The 12,793-nt window shown below is 39.2% G+C and overlaps 1 protein-coding gene across 4 annotated transcripts in view; it reads right to left on the bottom strand.

Annotated features, from left to right (window-relative positions):
* The window catches only part of NEK6 (NIMA related kinase 6), a 126,718-nt gene that overhangs the window by 75,639 nt on the left and 38,286 nt on the right, over positions 1-12,793 (bottom strand). For all 4 annotated transcript variants that reach the window (XM_031954281.1, XM_031954280.1, XM_031954279.1 and 1 more), the window contains exon 2: positions 5,813-5,917. In XM_031954281.1, coding sequence (XP_031810141.1) covers positions 5,813-5,884 — 72 coding nt within the window. In that variant the 5' untranslated portion in view covers positions 5,885-5,917. The remainder of the gene's footprint in view (positions 1-5,812; positions 5,918-12,793) is intronic.

The raw sequence follows: 12,793 nt of genomic DNA, 5'->3' as shown, positions 1-12,793 counted from the left end.
GGCCTCTAATCAATGTTGAATTGGACAAAGAGGTCACACTTTAATAAAGATCAATCATTTAAGGAAACTTTAGAGTTGTTGTTCTTAATTTGGTGAACCCTGCGGTATGGCAAAAAGTGAAACAGACTGATTCTATATCTATATCATCCTAGATCCGAGGCTACTGTGTGTCCTACACAAGCCACCTTCCTTTTTGGGCTTGTTTCTTCCTCTATAAAATGATAAAGTTGGTCTCCCTCCTTTAAGTCTTCCCCATTCCAATTCATCCTCCACTCAATTGTCAAACTGATCTTGCTAAACCACAAGTCTGTCCATGTCTATTCAACAAACTCCAGTGGCTCCTGACTCACCACCAGGATCACACAAAAAGCCCAGGCTTGGCTCTAAACCCTCCTTACCTTAGCAGCTTCTCACCCGTCACCACCACCCTCCCTAACTCTGTGACCAGAGACACTGGCCTCCTGGCTGCTCTCCACACACAGCACCCCCATCACCTCCAGCCTCTGAGCATCATCCCTGGATGTCCCTCTCCTCCTCATCTCTAGGAATCCTCCTGGATTGCCCTAAGTCTCATCTAAAGTCTTAAACTTTTTCAAGAAGCCTTTCCTTGTCCTCCTTAATCTCAGTGCTGTCTCTCTGAGATTATTTCCAGTTTATTCTGTATATATCTTGTCTATACAAGGTTGTCTCTCCCAATAGAGTCTGAGCTCCTTGAAAGAAAGAGCAGTCTAGCATTTCTTTGTATCTCCAATGCTTAGCATGGTCCATGGCAAAGAAAGAGCATTTCAGAATGCATGTTACAAATTATCAAATGGTCTCAGAAATCATTCTACTTCTAAATCTTTTCTATGTGGATTAGAGAATGGAGCATATAGATTAAGTAAATCTTGCCCAACCCAGGACATGCTTCCATTGGGAAAAAAAGGAGAAGTCAGAAGCCACTAAAAACATTTTAGGCTGGAAATAAAAAGACAAAAACCCCAAAGATGTCTTTAAGTCTCATTCCCAATATTTGGTCTAGCAGCACATCAATTAACAGTGAAATGCTAGCAACGAGCTTTAATCTTTTACAGGCATACTTCAGAGATATTGCACATTTGGTTCCAGACTACTACAATGAAGCAAAAATCACAATAAAGGGAGTTACACAAATATTTTGGTTTCCCAGTGAATATAAAAGTTATATTTACAACTTTACTGTACTCTATTACATGTACAATAGCACTATGTCTAAAAACCCATTGTTACATACCTTAATTAAAAAATGCTTTACTGCTGTAAAATGCTAACCATCATCTCAGTCTTCAGTGAGCTGTAATCTTTTTGCTGGTGGAGGGTCTGGTCTCAATGTTGTGACAGCAGCCTCAAATGATGGCTGGCTGATCTGGGTGGTAGTTGTTGAAGGCTGGGGTGGCTGTGACAATTTCATAAAATCATACAACTATGAAATTTGCCACAATGACCTACTCTTCCTTTCGTGAAAAGTTTTTCTGTAATATGCAATGCTATTTGATAGTATTTTATTCCACAGAACTTCTTTCAAAATTGGAGTCAAATGTATAACATATATTGGGTTACTTGACATCTAGGGAAAGGGGGGAAGGAGGGAAGGGAAAAGTTGGAACAGAAGTGAGTGCAAGGAACAATGTTGAAAAATTACCCATGCATATGTTCTGTCAATAAAAAGCTATAATTAAAAAAATAAAAATCTTTAATAATTTAAAAAATATTTCATAACCAACCCCCCCCAAAAAAAAACAAAATTGGAGTCAATCTTGTCAAAACACTATTGCTGTTTTATCAACTAAAGTTATGTCTCAAGGAATACTGGTGTGGTTTGTGGTGCCCCAAAACAATTGCAATAGTGACATCAAAGATCACTGATCATAAAAGTAAAATTTTGTAATGACCAATAATGATAGACTTAGCTCTTCTCAGCAAAACAGTGATCTAAGGTAACTCCAATAGATATGGTATGAAAAATACCATCTGCATCTAGAGAGAGAAATATGGAGATTGAATGCAGACTGAAGCATATTTTTTCACTTTTTTCTATATGTTTTTTTCTATAATGGTTTTCCCCTTTTGTTCTGATTTTCTAATATGGAAATATGTTGAAAATTATCATACATGTATAACAAACCAGATTGTTTACTGTCTTGAGGAGGAAAGGAAAGAATGGGGAAAAATTGGAACTAAAAATCTTACAAAAATGAATGTTGAAAAGTACATGTAACTGGAGAAAATAAAATCCCATTAAGTGGAAAAAAATATCAATCAGATCACCATAACAGATATAACAATAATACACAAGTTTGAAACATTCTGAGAATCACTAAAACGTGAGGCAGAGATATGATGTGAGCACATACTGATGAAAAAATGGCACGGATAGCCTTGCTCAATGCAGGATTGCCACGAACCTTCAGTTTATTTTTTAAAAAACCATAATATTTGCAAAGTACAATAAAGCAAAACATAACAAAATAAGGTCTGTCTGTTCAGTTATGCTGTAGAGATGAGGGTGAAAATAACAATAGGAGCTCACATTCAGCACACCTTCTTCATCCCTGCCTGTTGAAATCTTTTTCCTTCAAGGCTCAGAACATACATACACAGAACTGGCCCTCCAACTTCAGCTGAAATGTGTTATTAGTCCTCTTCAAATTTTGCCTGCAACTCTCCTTTACCTATTACAATCTATCCTGAATTAAAGTTTTTTAGACCCATATCCTATTCCATCCCCTAATAGATAGAAATTCTCAAGAACAGAGACGGCATTATTTCTTATCTCAGCCGTGAGTACAATGCCTTGCACATAGTAGGCATTTAATACACATTTGCTGAATTGAGTCTTACAACCAAGAAGCATTTTTAGTTGCATTAATTCACTGGATCATCATCACAAAAGCTCTGTGCTGTAGTAGTGCTAGGATAAATGTCTCTGGTCTTCAGGGAATGGGAATGAGGAGATGGAATTGAAGGCTCATCAAGAAGCTATCTGTGTGGGCCAGACCAAGATGGCAGAGAGGAGATACATCTTTATCTGAGCTCTCCCTGGTGTCCCTCAGATCAACACCAGATCAAGCCTCTGAACTAGTTTTGGAGTCACAGAACCCCAGATATTTGGAGTGTAACTAATTTCCAGCAGAGGATATTTTAGAAGAACTTCAGAAAAGGTCTGTTTCAATCGGGCAGGGAGGGAAGGGTTGAGCACTGGCTGATCTCAGGGAGCCGGGACAGTGTGGGCCCCAGGAGCCAGGGAATATAACCAGAGGAATCTACTGCAGTGTTGGCTACTTTATCCTGGTTGCAAGCCAGTGGATCAGCAGATGAGCTATGAGACATCCAACACAAACACAAAAAGCAAATAGTGAGCCCAGAATAACTTGGCCTCACCCATTCAACACCAGGAGTGAGTCAGCACTGACCCAGCACAGTCACTGTCACCTGTAGAAGAAGCTTGGCAATCTCCCCTTTGTCCTAAAAGCAGACCTCAACCTTTTTTTAAAAAATGAGCAAAAAAGCAAAATGAACTCTGATGACAGATAATTTTTATGGAGAAAGAGAACAGATCTCAAATCCCGAGGACACTAAAAGCAAATCATCTTCAAATGAAGCCCCAATGGGTGATATGAGTTGGTCCCCATGTCACAAGGCTCTCTTGGAAGAATTCAAGTAGGATCTTAAAAGAGAGTTAGAAGAATTTTTCTAAATGAAACATTGCAGGAGAATTTAGAAAAGGAAACACAAATTATCTGAAGAAAACTTACAAAATAGATTTAGTGAAATTGAAAAAGCATATAACTCCTTACAAAATAGATTTGACAAAATGGAAAATGAAAACATTTTGTGAATTTGTGAAATGGAAAAAAAATCCATTGAACAAAACAACTCATTTAAAAATTCAATTGGCCAAATACAAAAGGAGTTAAAAAAAACTGAAGAAAATAATTCACTAAAAATCAGAATTGAACAAATGGAAAAGAATGTCTCAATGAGACATCCAGAAACAGTCAAATGAAACCAAAAAAAAAAAAAAAGAAAAAAAGAAAAAGAAAAAATAGAAAAAATGTAAAATACCTCATTGGAAAAACAACTGACCTGAAAAATAGATCTAGGAAAGACAATCTAAGGATTATTGAACTTCTTGAAAACCATGATAAAAAAAAAAAAAGCCTAGATTTCATCTTTCAGGAAATCATCAGGAAAATTGCCTTGATATCCTAGAACGAGAGGGTAAAAAAATAGCCATTGAAAGAATTCATCGATCACCTCCTGAAAAAACCCCAAAATGCAATCTCCAAGGAATATCATTAACTAAATTTCAGAATTATTGGATCAAAGAAGTTATTTGTGGAAGTCCACATGGCTAGATAGTTAAGTAACAAAATCAGGACCCACACATGTCTTTTCTTTTCTCTCTTAGTAAATTAATCATTAAGCAGATATCTCCCAATTCATAAATTCAGCTCTGAACTCTAATCTCACACAGAATCCATCATCTGCTGCATATCTCTTCCCAGAAATCCCATCAGGATATCAATTTCAATAAATCTAAAACAAAACCATTTTCACCACCCTCCCCCCCAACTCCAATCCCCACTTCCTAATACTTGTCTCTATTTCCCTATGTCTCATAGCCTCTTACTCAACCAGGTTTCGAACTTTGGACTCATTTTTGACTCTTCCCTCTCCATCATCCCACAAGCTCAATCAACTGCTAAATGTCAACAAAATTTCTCCAATCACTCCCTTCTCTCTGTATCAGGGTAAAGAATTTTTTTTTTTTGCCAAGAACCATTGGACATTTATAACATTATTCATGGGCCATACAAAATTATTAACTTGTAGAACTCAAGCAATGGGAGATTATTGTACCTAGCTTTCATTATATCATGGCCTGTATTGCCTTGGCAAATGATTTTGTGGGCTTCATATGGTCCACAGGCCAGACATTCCCTGCCCCTGCCCTATATACACCACTACCATTTTCATTCAGATCTTCATTACCTTTCACCCAAACTACTTGAGTTCTCTACTACTATTCTTTCTCTTTTCTAATTTGATTCCTTAAGAAACATAGTAAATCCTGTAAATGTTCATCTTACCATGTAGTCTCTAGGACAGTTTTTTTGGGAGGGGGGAATGGAGTAATTAATGCAGATTTTTGGAAAAAACATTAGACACCACATCAGGGAGCCAATCCTAGCAGAAGAATCCTGGTTCCATTACTTCTGACTAGTAGCTATTCAGTTCCTGATGGAAGATTTCTATTGAAAATAACCCACTTCACTTTGAACAGTTCTAATTATTTGTAATTTTTTTAAATTTGTAATTTTGTATTATGTGTAATTTGTAATTTTAAAAAATTGTAATTTTTATCTTCTACTGAGTTGAAATCTGCTTCTCTGCAGCATCCTCTGACCTATTCTAGTTCTGTTCTCTGGAGCCAAGGAAAATAAGGCTAATCCCGCATACATATGACAGCCTTTCAAAAGCTGAAGTCAGGTATTTTATACCTACTAAGAGTTCACCAGGCCAAATATCCCTACTTCCATCACCAAATCCTCAAAAAGGCAATCTTCCCACATTTCATTATTGTTGTCTGTGAATCACTGGAGGTCCAGAGGGTGGGGCCCCAGACAGAGCAAATGCAGCTTTCTATTCACTTAAAAGGAAGTGGTTCCCTAAAAAAGAGTCAGTGTGGCGTAGAGTAGAGATGGCTGTGATGATGTGGCTTAGAAAATGTCCTTAAAAAGGACACCTCCTTTTCCCCACCAACTTTCCCAGAGAAAGCCATTATACTTACTTGCGGGTCAGGTGGACACTCTGTCGCTGGCTGATCCCCAAGGTGACGTGCATGGCTATGTTGTCCTTCCATGGTATCATGCCAATCTTCACAAAAAAAGATGGGCTAGAGAAAGAAAAGATAAAGTCCCAAGGGATTAGCTATGAGTTTAAGCTCCTTTTAAAATTAATACTTTTTCATTTTACGTTCATTTTCTTTCCTTCCAAACCCTGACCATCCCTTAAAAAACAAAACAAAAAAGCTTATAACAAATAGGCAAAGTCAAGCCCATCAACTGGGAAATGGGAACAAATTATGGCATGTTAATATAATGAAATGTTATGATACTGTCAGAAATAACGAAGGAAGGGATTTCAGAGAATCCTGAGAAAACTTTTAACTGATGCAAAATAAAGTAACCACAACCAGAAGAAAAATTTATACTCTAACAACATAGTAAAAATAAATAATCTGGAAAGATTTAAAAATCTTCAACTAATACAATAACCAATTTCCACGGGCCAGCAAACTCCATCCATCCATTCACTAACCCAGGCTCAACAGTGAAGTAATGTCTCTTAATTCTTCCCTCTCCCTATATCTTAATCAGTTGTTATACCCTACCTCCTGTATATTAATATCCATCTCCTCTCTACAGTCACCAGCCTAGAGTAGATCCTACCTAATTACTTCTCAAATAACCCATTCTACTTTCCTCTCTCTTCCAGTTTCCCATAGGCCTCTAATCTATCCTGAACTCCTGAATGAGCTATCTGGACTATCTGAGCATGTGCTTTCTTGCTTAAAGACCTTCAACTATTTCCTACTGCCCCCAGAAGAAGGGACTTGTATTTTCTATGTGTCTGGCACTCCCCAAGGAGTTTATATTCTACTGGCAGGAAATAGCACGTACATAAATATAAAACATACAGAAAATTAGTACAAAGTAATTTGGGGTTTTGGTTTTGGAGAACAGCTGGGGAGAATCAGAAAAGGCCTCGGACAGGAGGTACCTTTGAACTGAGACTTCGAGGGACAGAGGGGAGAGAGTGAATGAGGAAGAACATTTCCAAGCACAGGGGACCAGCCTTGTATAAAGGATTTGGAGGGTGGGAAAGTAAGCAGAAGCTACTATGGTTGGAATGTTATGCACATGAGAGGAAGTAAAGTAAAATTAGTCCGGAAAGATAGGCTGACTCTTAAATGTTAAAGTATAGATAATATACCTGAAAGAACCCTAGGACATCATTTCAGTCTAATTTTATGATTTTACAGATTAAGAAATTGAGTCCTAAAAATGAGAAATGTGCCCAAGGGTCACCTAGTGAAATCAATAGCAGGGTCTCCAGACCCCTAACTTCAGGTTTTCCCCAGGACTTCCCAAGCCACTTTTATTTATTCCAACAGCAGAAAAAGCATTTGCTTTGCTATCCACTTCCTCCACACCTCTTCTGGGGACCTTTACCAGGGATGGATTTTTAAAAAGCTGGGGACCTTCCCTCACAGCCCTAGGTCTGCCACCTATTCACCCTCATGACAATAAGATTCTGAGTCAGTTCTTGAATGGAAACTCCGCCTGTATCTGGAAATCACGGGCCCCGTGGGGTAGGCCCTGGTGCTCTGGCAGCAACAGGGCACCTCCACCAAGGACCCGCTCAGCATTCAGGGTTTAACCACAGGCTAACAAAGGCCTCTTTGGAAAAGACAGAATTCCTCTGCATGTCAGGGCATCAGAGCTGGGCCTTAAACCCCAGGAGGGCATGGCTCCCACAAAGGCTGCTTTTCTTATCACCCAGGCCAGTCCAAGCAAAAGGGAGCATGGGTCTAGTTTTCTCCCCAAACGGGAGACACAAAGCTAAGCTCACAGGGGTGAGTGGGCCAGGAATTCCCATGGAGTCCCAACTCCAGCTTGCCACACGCTGCTCATGTGACCTTGGGGGAGTCACCTAAACTCCACAGCACATACTATACCTGGCACATAGTAAGCACTTAATAAATGCATTTTTACTCGCTCATTCATTTATTCCCTGGGGCTCAGGTGACTCATCCATAAAATGAAGAGATCAGATTAAATGACTTCTAAACTCCCTTCCAGCTCTAAATCTATAATACTGTGATTTCTGGTTCCCTGTGTTTCAAAAGCAGTGATAGCCTTCATTCTCAGGAATGAGATTCATAAGGGAACCTCCCCTGTCTTTGATTTTCTATAAATGAACCTTATGTGAGGCACAATCTCATTTAGGGAAAAAAAACACTAAATATCCAAGACAAAGCAAAACTTGGAACCTTGCATATTAGAGCTGAAAGAGATCTCAAAGATCACTTTGTCACACAATTACAGAATCCAATTTTCTTCTTTTATAAAAGAAGCTGAGGTGCCAAGAGAAGGATCTTTCCACTGCACCATGCTGATTCCTGCCATTCCAACTTGCCTATCCCCCTCCCTTTCTTTCTATAAATGGAGGCTGCTGGGAAAATAACAGGAAAGGTCCATGAAATGCAGATTATGTTTGATTAAACAAGGGGAAAAAGTCAAGAACACAAATTTACAAGAGTAGAAATTCAGCCAGATATCATCTGCTGAATACAATGAATCTTAGTAATTCCTTTTAAAACGTGACCAACAGGAGAATGAAAATATTTAATCACCAGTCAATAATTATTACTATACATAATTTCTTAAATACCAATGTTTTTCCAATAGTTCCAATGCAATTCAGCTTCTCTTTAGATGTTAGCTAGACTATTGTAACCAAAATGAATTGGATCTAATTGGTCTCCCTTCGATCTATCTTTCAAAAGCTACCAAAGTTTGTATATTAGGACAGGGCTGGAATGCATTCTGCATCTTCATGGGTTGGCATAAGAAGCAGCATTGGGTAGTTGAAAATGAAATCTATTTAGGATTAGAAAACTGGGTTCAAATATCTGATTTTCTATTTACTGCCTGTGTGATTTAGGGTAGGTCACTTCCCCTCTTTGAGCCTCACTTTCTTAGGGGGCAAAATAAGGGGAAAGGACTAATGTCTAAAGTCCCTTTCAGGTCAAATTCTATGACCAAGCTTATAAGTGCCTTCTTTCCCTTGAAGTTTTCCCCAATTGCTTCAGCTAAGAAATCCTGCCTCCCTTTCTTTGGAATAAATGTTCCCTGTCTCCCATCCCATTTTCTATCTGATCTCCTCCACCAAAATACCCACCTTATGCTTTTCAACACAGTACAAGCTCTAACAGGTCTAGCCAAGCTGGAAAGTCTACAAATATGAGCAAAGTGACACATAATGTTGTTCAAGGACAAGCCTAGCTAAAAACAAAGAGGTTTCTCACTGAGTTGGCTGCAAGGATGAATTTTTAATCCACAGACACATTCAGAGATCACCTATTAAGGTTTAGAATAGCAAAAGCACCTATACCAATGAAATCTCAGGAACCACATCATTTTTCATCATAATATCTCTCATAATATCCACTGCCTTGCATTTAGCAGATAATAAATAGGTGAACTAAGAAAATGGAAAATGTCCAGAGGTGAACAAAGAAAATTAAAGATATGTAAAACATTTTCAACAAGGAAATGTTGAAAGAAGCTGGAAATATTATTCCAAGAAGCAAAGATAAGTTGGTATCTTAATTATTGTTAATGAGCAAAAAAAACTATTTATTACAGCACTTTGATGTTTGCAGATGAGACACAGATTTTTCTGTGGCCAGAAGATAGGGCTTTTGTGGCCAGAAAACACACATAACAAAGCAGGGACTGTAGCCCAGGTACTCTGAACCTAACAACTTTCATGCCAATCAAAGTGGATTTGGGGCGTGAGATAGGGGCCATCTCTACAATGGAGGAGGAGTTCTTATGGGTTTCTTGGGTAGAGTTCTCAAAACAGGTTTGGAGAACAAAGGCTCATAATCAAGGATATAACATAATCTATATGGAAATTCCTAATCCTAAGTCAGAAAGTTGTCTGGGACCACACCTTCAAACCGGTGCTGGACAAAAACAGATGAAAGGACTGGCCTTTACCTGAGCCTGGGATGTTTTGCTAGCTTTTCCTGGCCGGAGCAGCTTTCTGCCTCACAGACAGGAGCAGAGAAGGCCAGCAGATGGTAGCAGAGAGCAGCCTGCTGACCACACACTGGTGAGCCGTCTACCAAATGCAGGGGGAGATGCAGTCACTCTGGGGGGGTCACAGCGAGCCCTGCCCCAGTGGGCCATATCTGCCAGCTCAGAGCCCCAGAGGCACAGAGCACTCCCCAAGGCCCGGCCCCCTCTGTGGATGTGTCTGGGCCCCCTGTGTCCTTGCCCGAGAAGCCTTCCCGCTGCTCATGGGGTCATCTCCGGGAGAATATCCCCCCTTCCCCACGCACCACACACACACCCGTGGACAGGAGGGAGGACTTTCTTCTTCCTTTTTTCTTTTGACTAAAGTGTCTTTTGTTTTCCACATGTCATAGGCCAGCAGGTAAAAGTAAACATCTCACCCATCCTTTGAGGAACAGCTTATGGTGTTGGACTCCAAGGCCTGACCCCCAAATCACAGATCTAGAATCGGCAATATCTTCAAAAGCAACTAGTTCGGCCTTCTTTAAAAACTAATTAAGGCACAAAGGGCAAAGGGCCTGGTCCAGGGTCATACAAGTATGCAAGAAGGATTTGAACTCGGGCCCTGAGACTCCAGTCATCATTCTTTCACACTCCCAATGCTCACCACTACAGTTCCTCACTTCCCCGAGACCACTGGTTTTGCAAGAGATGGTGCAATGGGTGCAGTCAGGGAAACCACCAGATTCCGGGGCTGGGCAGAACTGGCAAAAAAGGAAATTGAAAGAGTTGTTCTACAAGGCGCCTTGAGCAAAGGCACTGAAAGTGAGGATTTCAGAGGGACTGTTTTTTGCCAAGTCAGTTAACAATAAAGCGGCCCTTGCCAGAAACGCAGTCACAGGCCAACTATGTCAGGAATGCAGGGGCCTGTGGCTAATCTCAAAGGCTAAATTCTCAAAAAGTCAGTGCAAGGCAACCAACATTTCTTAAGCACATTCTATGAGTAGGGCCCTCTGTTCAAAGCTGGGAATACAAAGATGAAAAACAATATGGTCTCTGCCCTTAATGGAACTTACCATGGGGAGGAAGAAGAAAGAAGAAAGAAGAAGAAGAAAGAAGAAGAAGAAAGAAGAAGAAGAAAGAAGAAGAAAGAAGAAGAAAGAAGAAGAAAGAAGAAGAAGAAGAAGAAGGAAAACATTGGCAAAGTTTGTTTTGGAATCAAAGGATTTCGACCCCAAACCTCTGTCACTTATACCTCTGACCCTGGAGGCGTCACATTCCTTTGAGAGATTGTTCCATATACGTAACATGAGGGCACTGAGATTTTCCTTGGTGAGGTGGATGACAATGGCTATGGAAGATTGCATTCACTGTCAGACACAGCCAGCAAACACATGCTACTGTTTTGCTTAACTTTTTCTTTGTTCAAAGGGAACGGTCACTGGATAGGGATTGGAGGTGGAGTCATATATCTGAAAATGACGGTGATATAAAAACAAAAGGCATCGATAAAACTGTATTATAAAAAAGCAAACAGAAGGAAACAATTCTCCCACAAGTCTGTTCTTACTATCTTTAAGCCTCCCTTTAAAAAATAATAATAATGAAAAATAAGTGTACTAAAGTAGATGATCTCTAGGTCATTTCAAATTTCAAATTCTACAACTCATTATTAAATAAATATACACAGATAAGCATGAAACAAGATGTTATGTGACTGAGGCAATGAAGAGCTCTAAACAAGAGTTTCTTGCTCTAGGAATATCTGAGGAAGGTTAGATCAAAGAATAATGGATTAGAGAAAATGGGTTCAAATCTCTGCCTTCCTGTGACCTTGGCCAAGGTTTATGAACATCTCTAAAATTAAGGGTTGAACTAACTTCTAAGGCCCCTTCCAGTGCTTTGATCTTCTAACAAATATTCCAGTTTGGCTAGAACGCAGTTTGTGAAAGGGTATAGGATCAGATAAAGTCAGGTAGATTGTGGATTGTGGAGGGCTTGACTGCCAAACTAAGAAATCTCTATTTTCTTTCATTTCCTTAAAATTTACTGAGGTTTCAAAGAAGATTCTACATATAAGATATGCTATGGGTTTCCAGTAATTTTAAAGTCCTGTCAATTATTTTTTCTTTCCCTAATTACTTCAATACCATCACCATCTTTTTCTCCATTAATAAAAAAGATATTTCTTGGAAGGGAAATAGGAAATGAGGTGGGGGTGGAGAGAGAGAAGAAATATAAAAAAATTATCCTGGACAAATATCATTTATCTATTAGGCTTTTGCATAGATGTCAAAGAAATAATGGTTGTGATTTTAATTTGCTTTGGGCTAGAATAGTTAACTCATTAGAAGTGGGCACTATTTTAACTGTGGCTTTTTTGTTAGATGAACTTTGCTCAACAAAGTTATAGACTATTCAAGTTGGGATGGACCTTAGAACATGGAATGTCCAAACATAAGACCATATAATGTTAGGGTTGGAAGGAAACTTAGAATATAAAGTATTAGAACTGGAGAAGCCCTTAGAACCCAAAGTGAGAACACAGAATATTAGAATTTAATAATTTAATTTAATTTGAAAATAACAGTTCCTTTCCTGTCCACTTTATGGTGAGACTAGAAGTGTTGTAACTGGAAAGAACTATGAAGATGGGAGTTGTTATTATTGTGATGCCACAATAGAGTATTATGGTTTAGTGGAAAGAAGGCTGTATTGGGGGGGAAGAATTTGAGTTTGAATCCCAGTATCTTTAGATATAAAGAACTCTAGATAAATCACTTAATCTCTCTGAGCCTCAGTTTCCCCTTCTGTACACTAAGTTCCTTGAATCAGATGCTCTCTAAGGTCCCTTCCAATTCTATCTTCTTCTTCTTCTTCTTAAGGCTGTGTACAATGTAGGTTCAGAAGCTAGAGTCCTACCCCTCCTCTCACTCAGTCTCTGGGGATGCCAGTGTGACAGC

This window comes from Sarcophilus harrisii, chromosome 2 (genome assembly GCF_902635505.1).
Source record: "Sarcophilus harrisii chromosome 2, mSarHar1.11, whole genome shotgun sequence".
Classification (NCBI taxonomy): Eukaryota; Metazoa; Chordata; class Mammalia; order Dasyuromorphia; family Dasyuridae; genus Sarcophilus; species Sarcophilus harrisii.
This window is presented reverse-complemented; position numbering and strand designations above follow the sequence as displayed.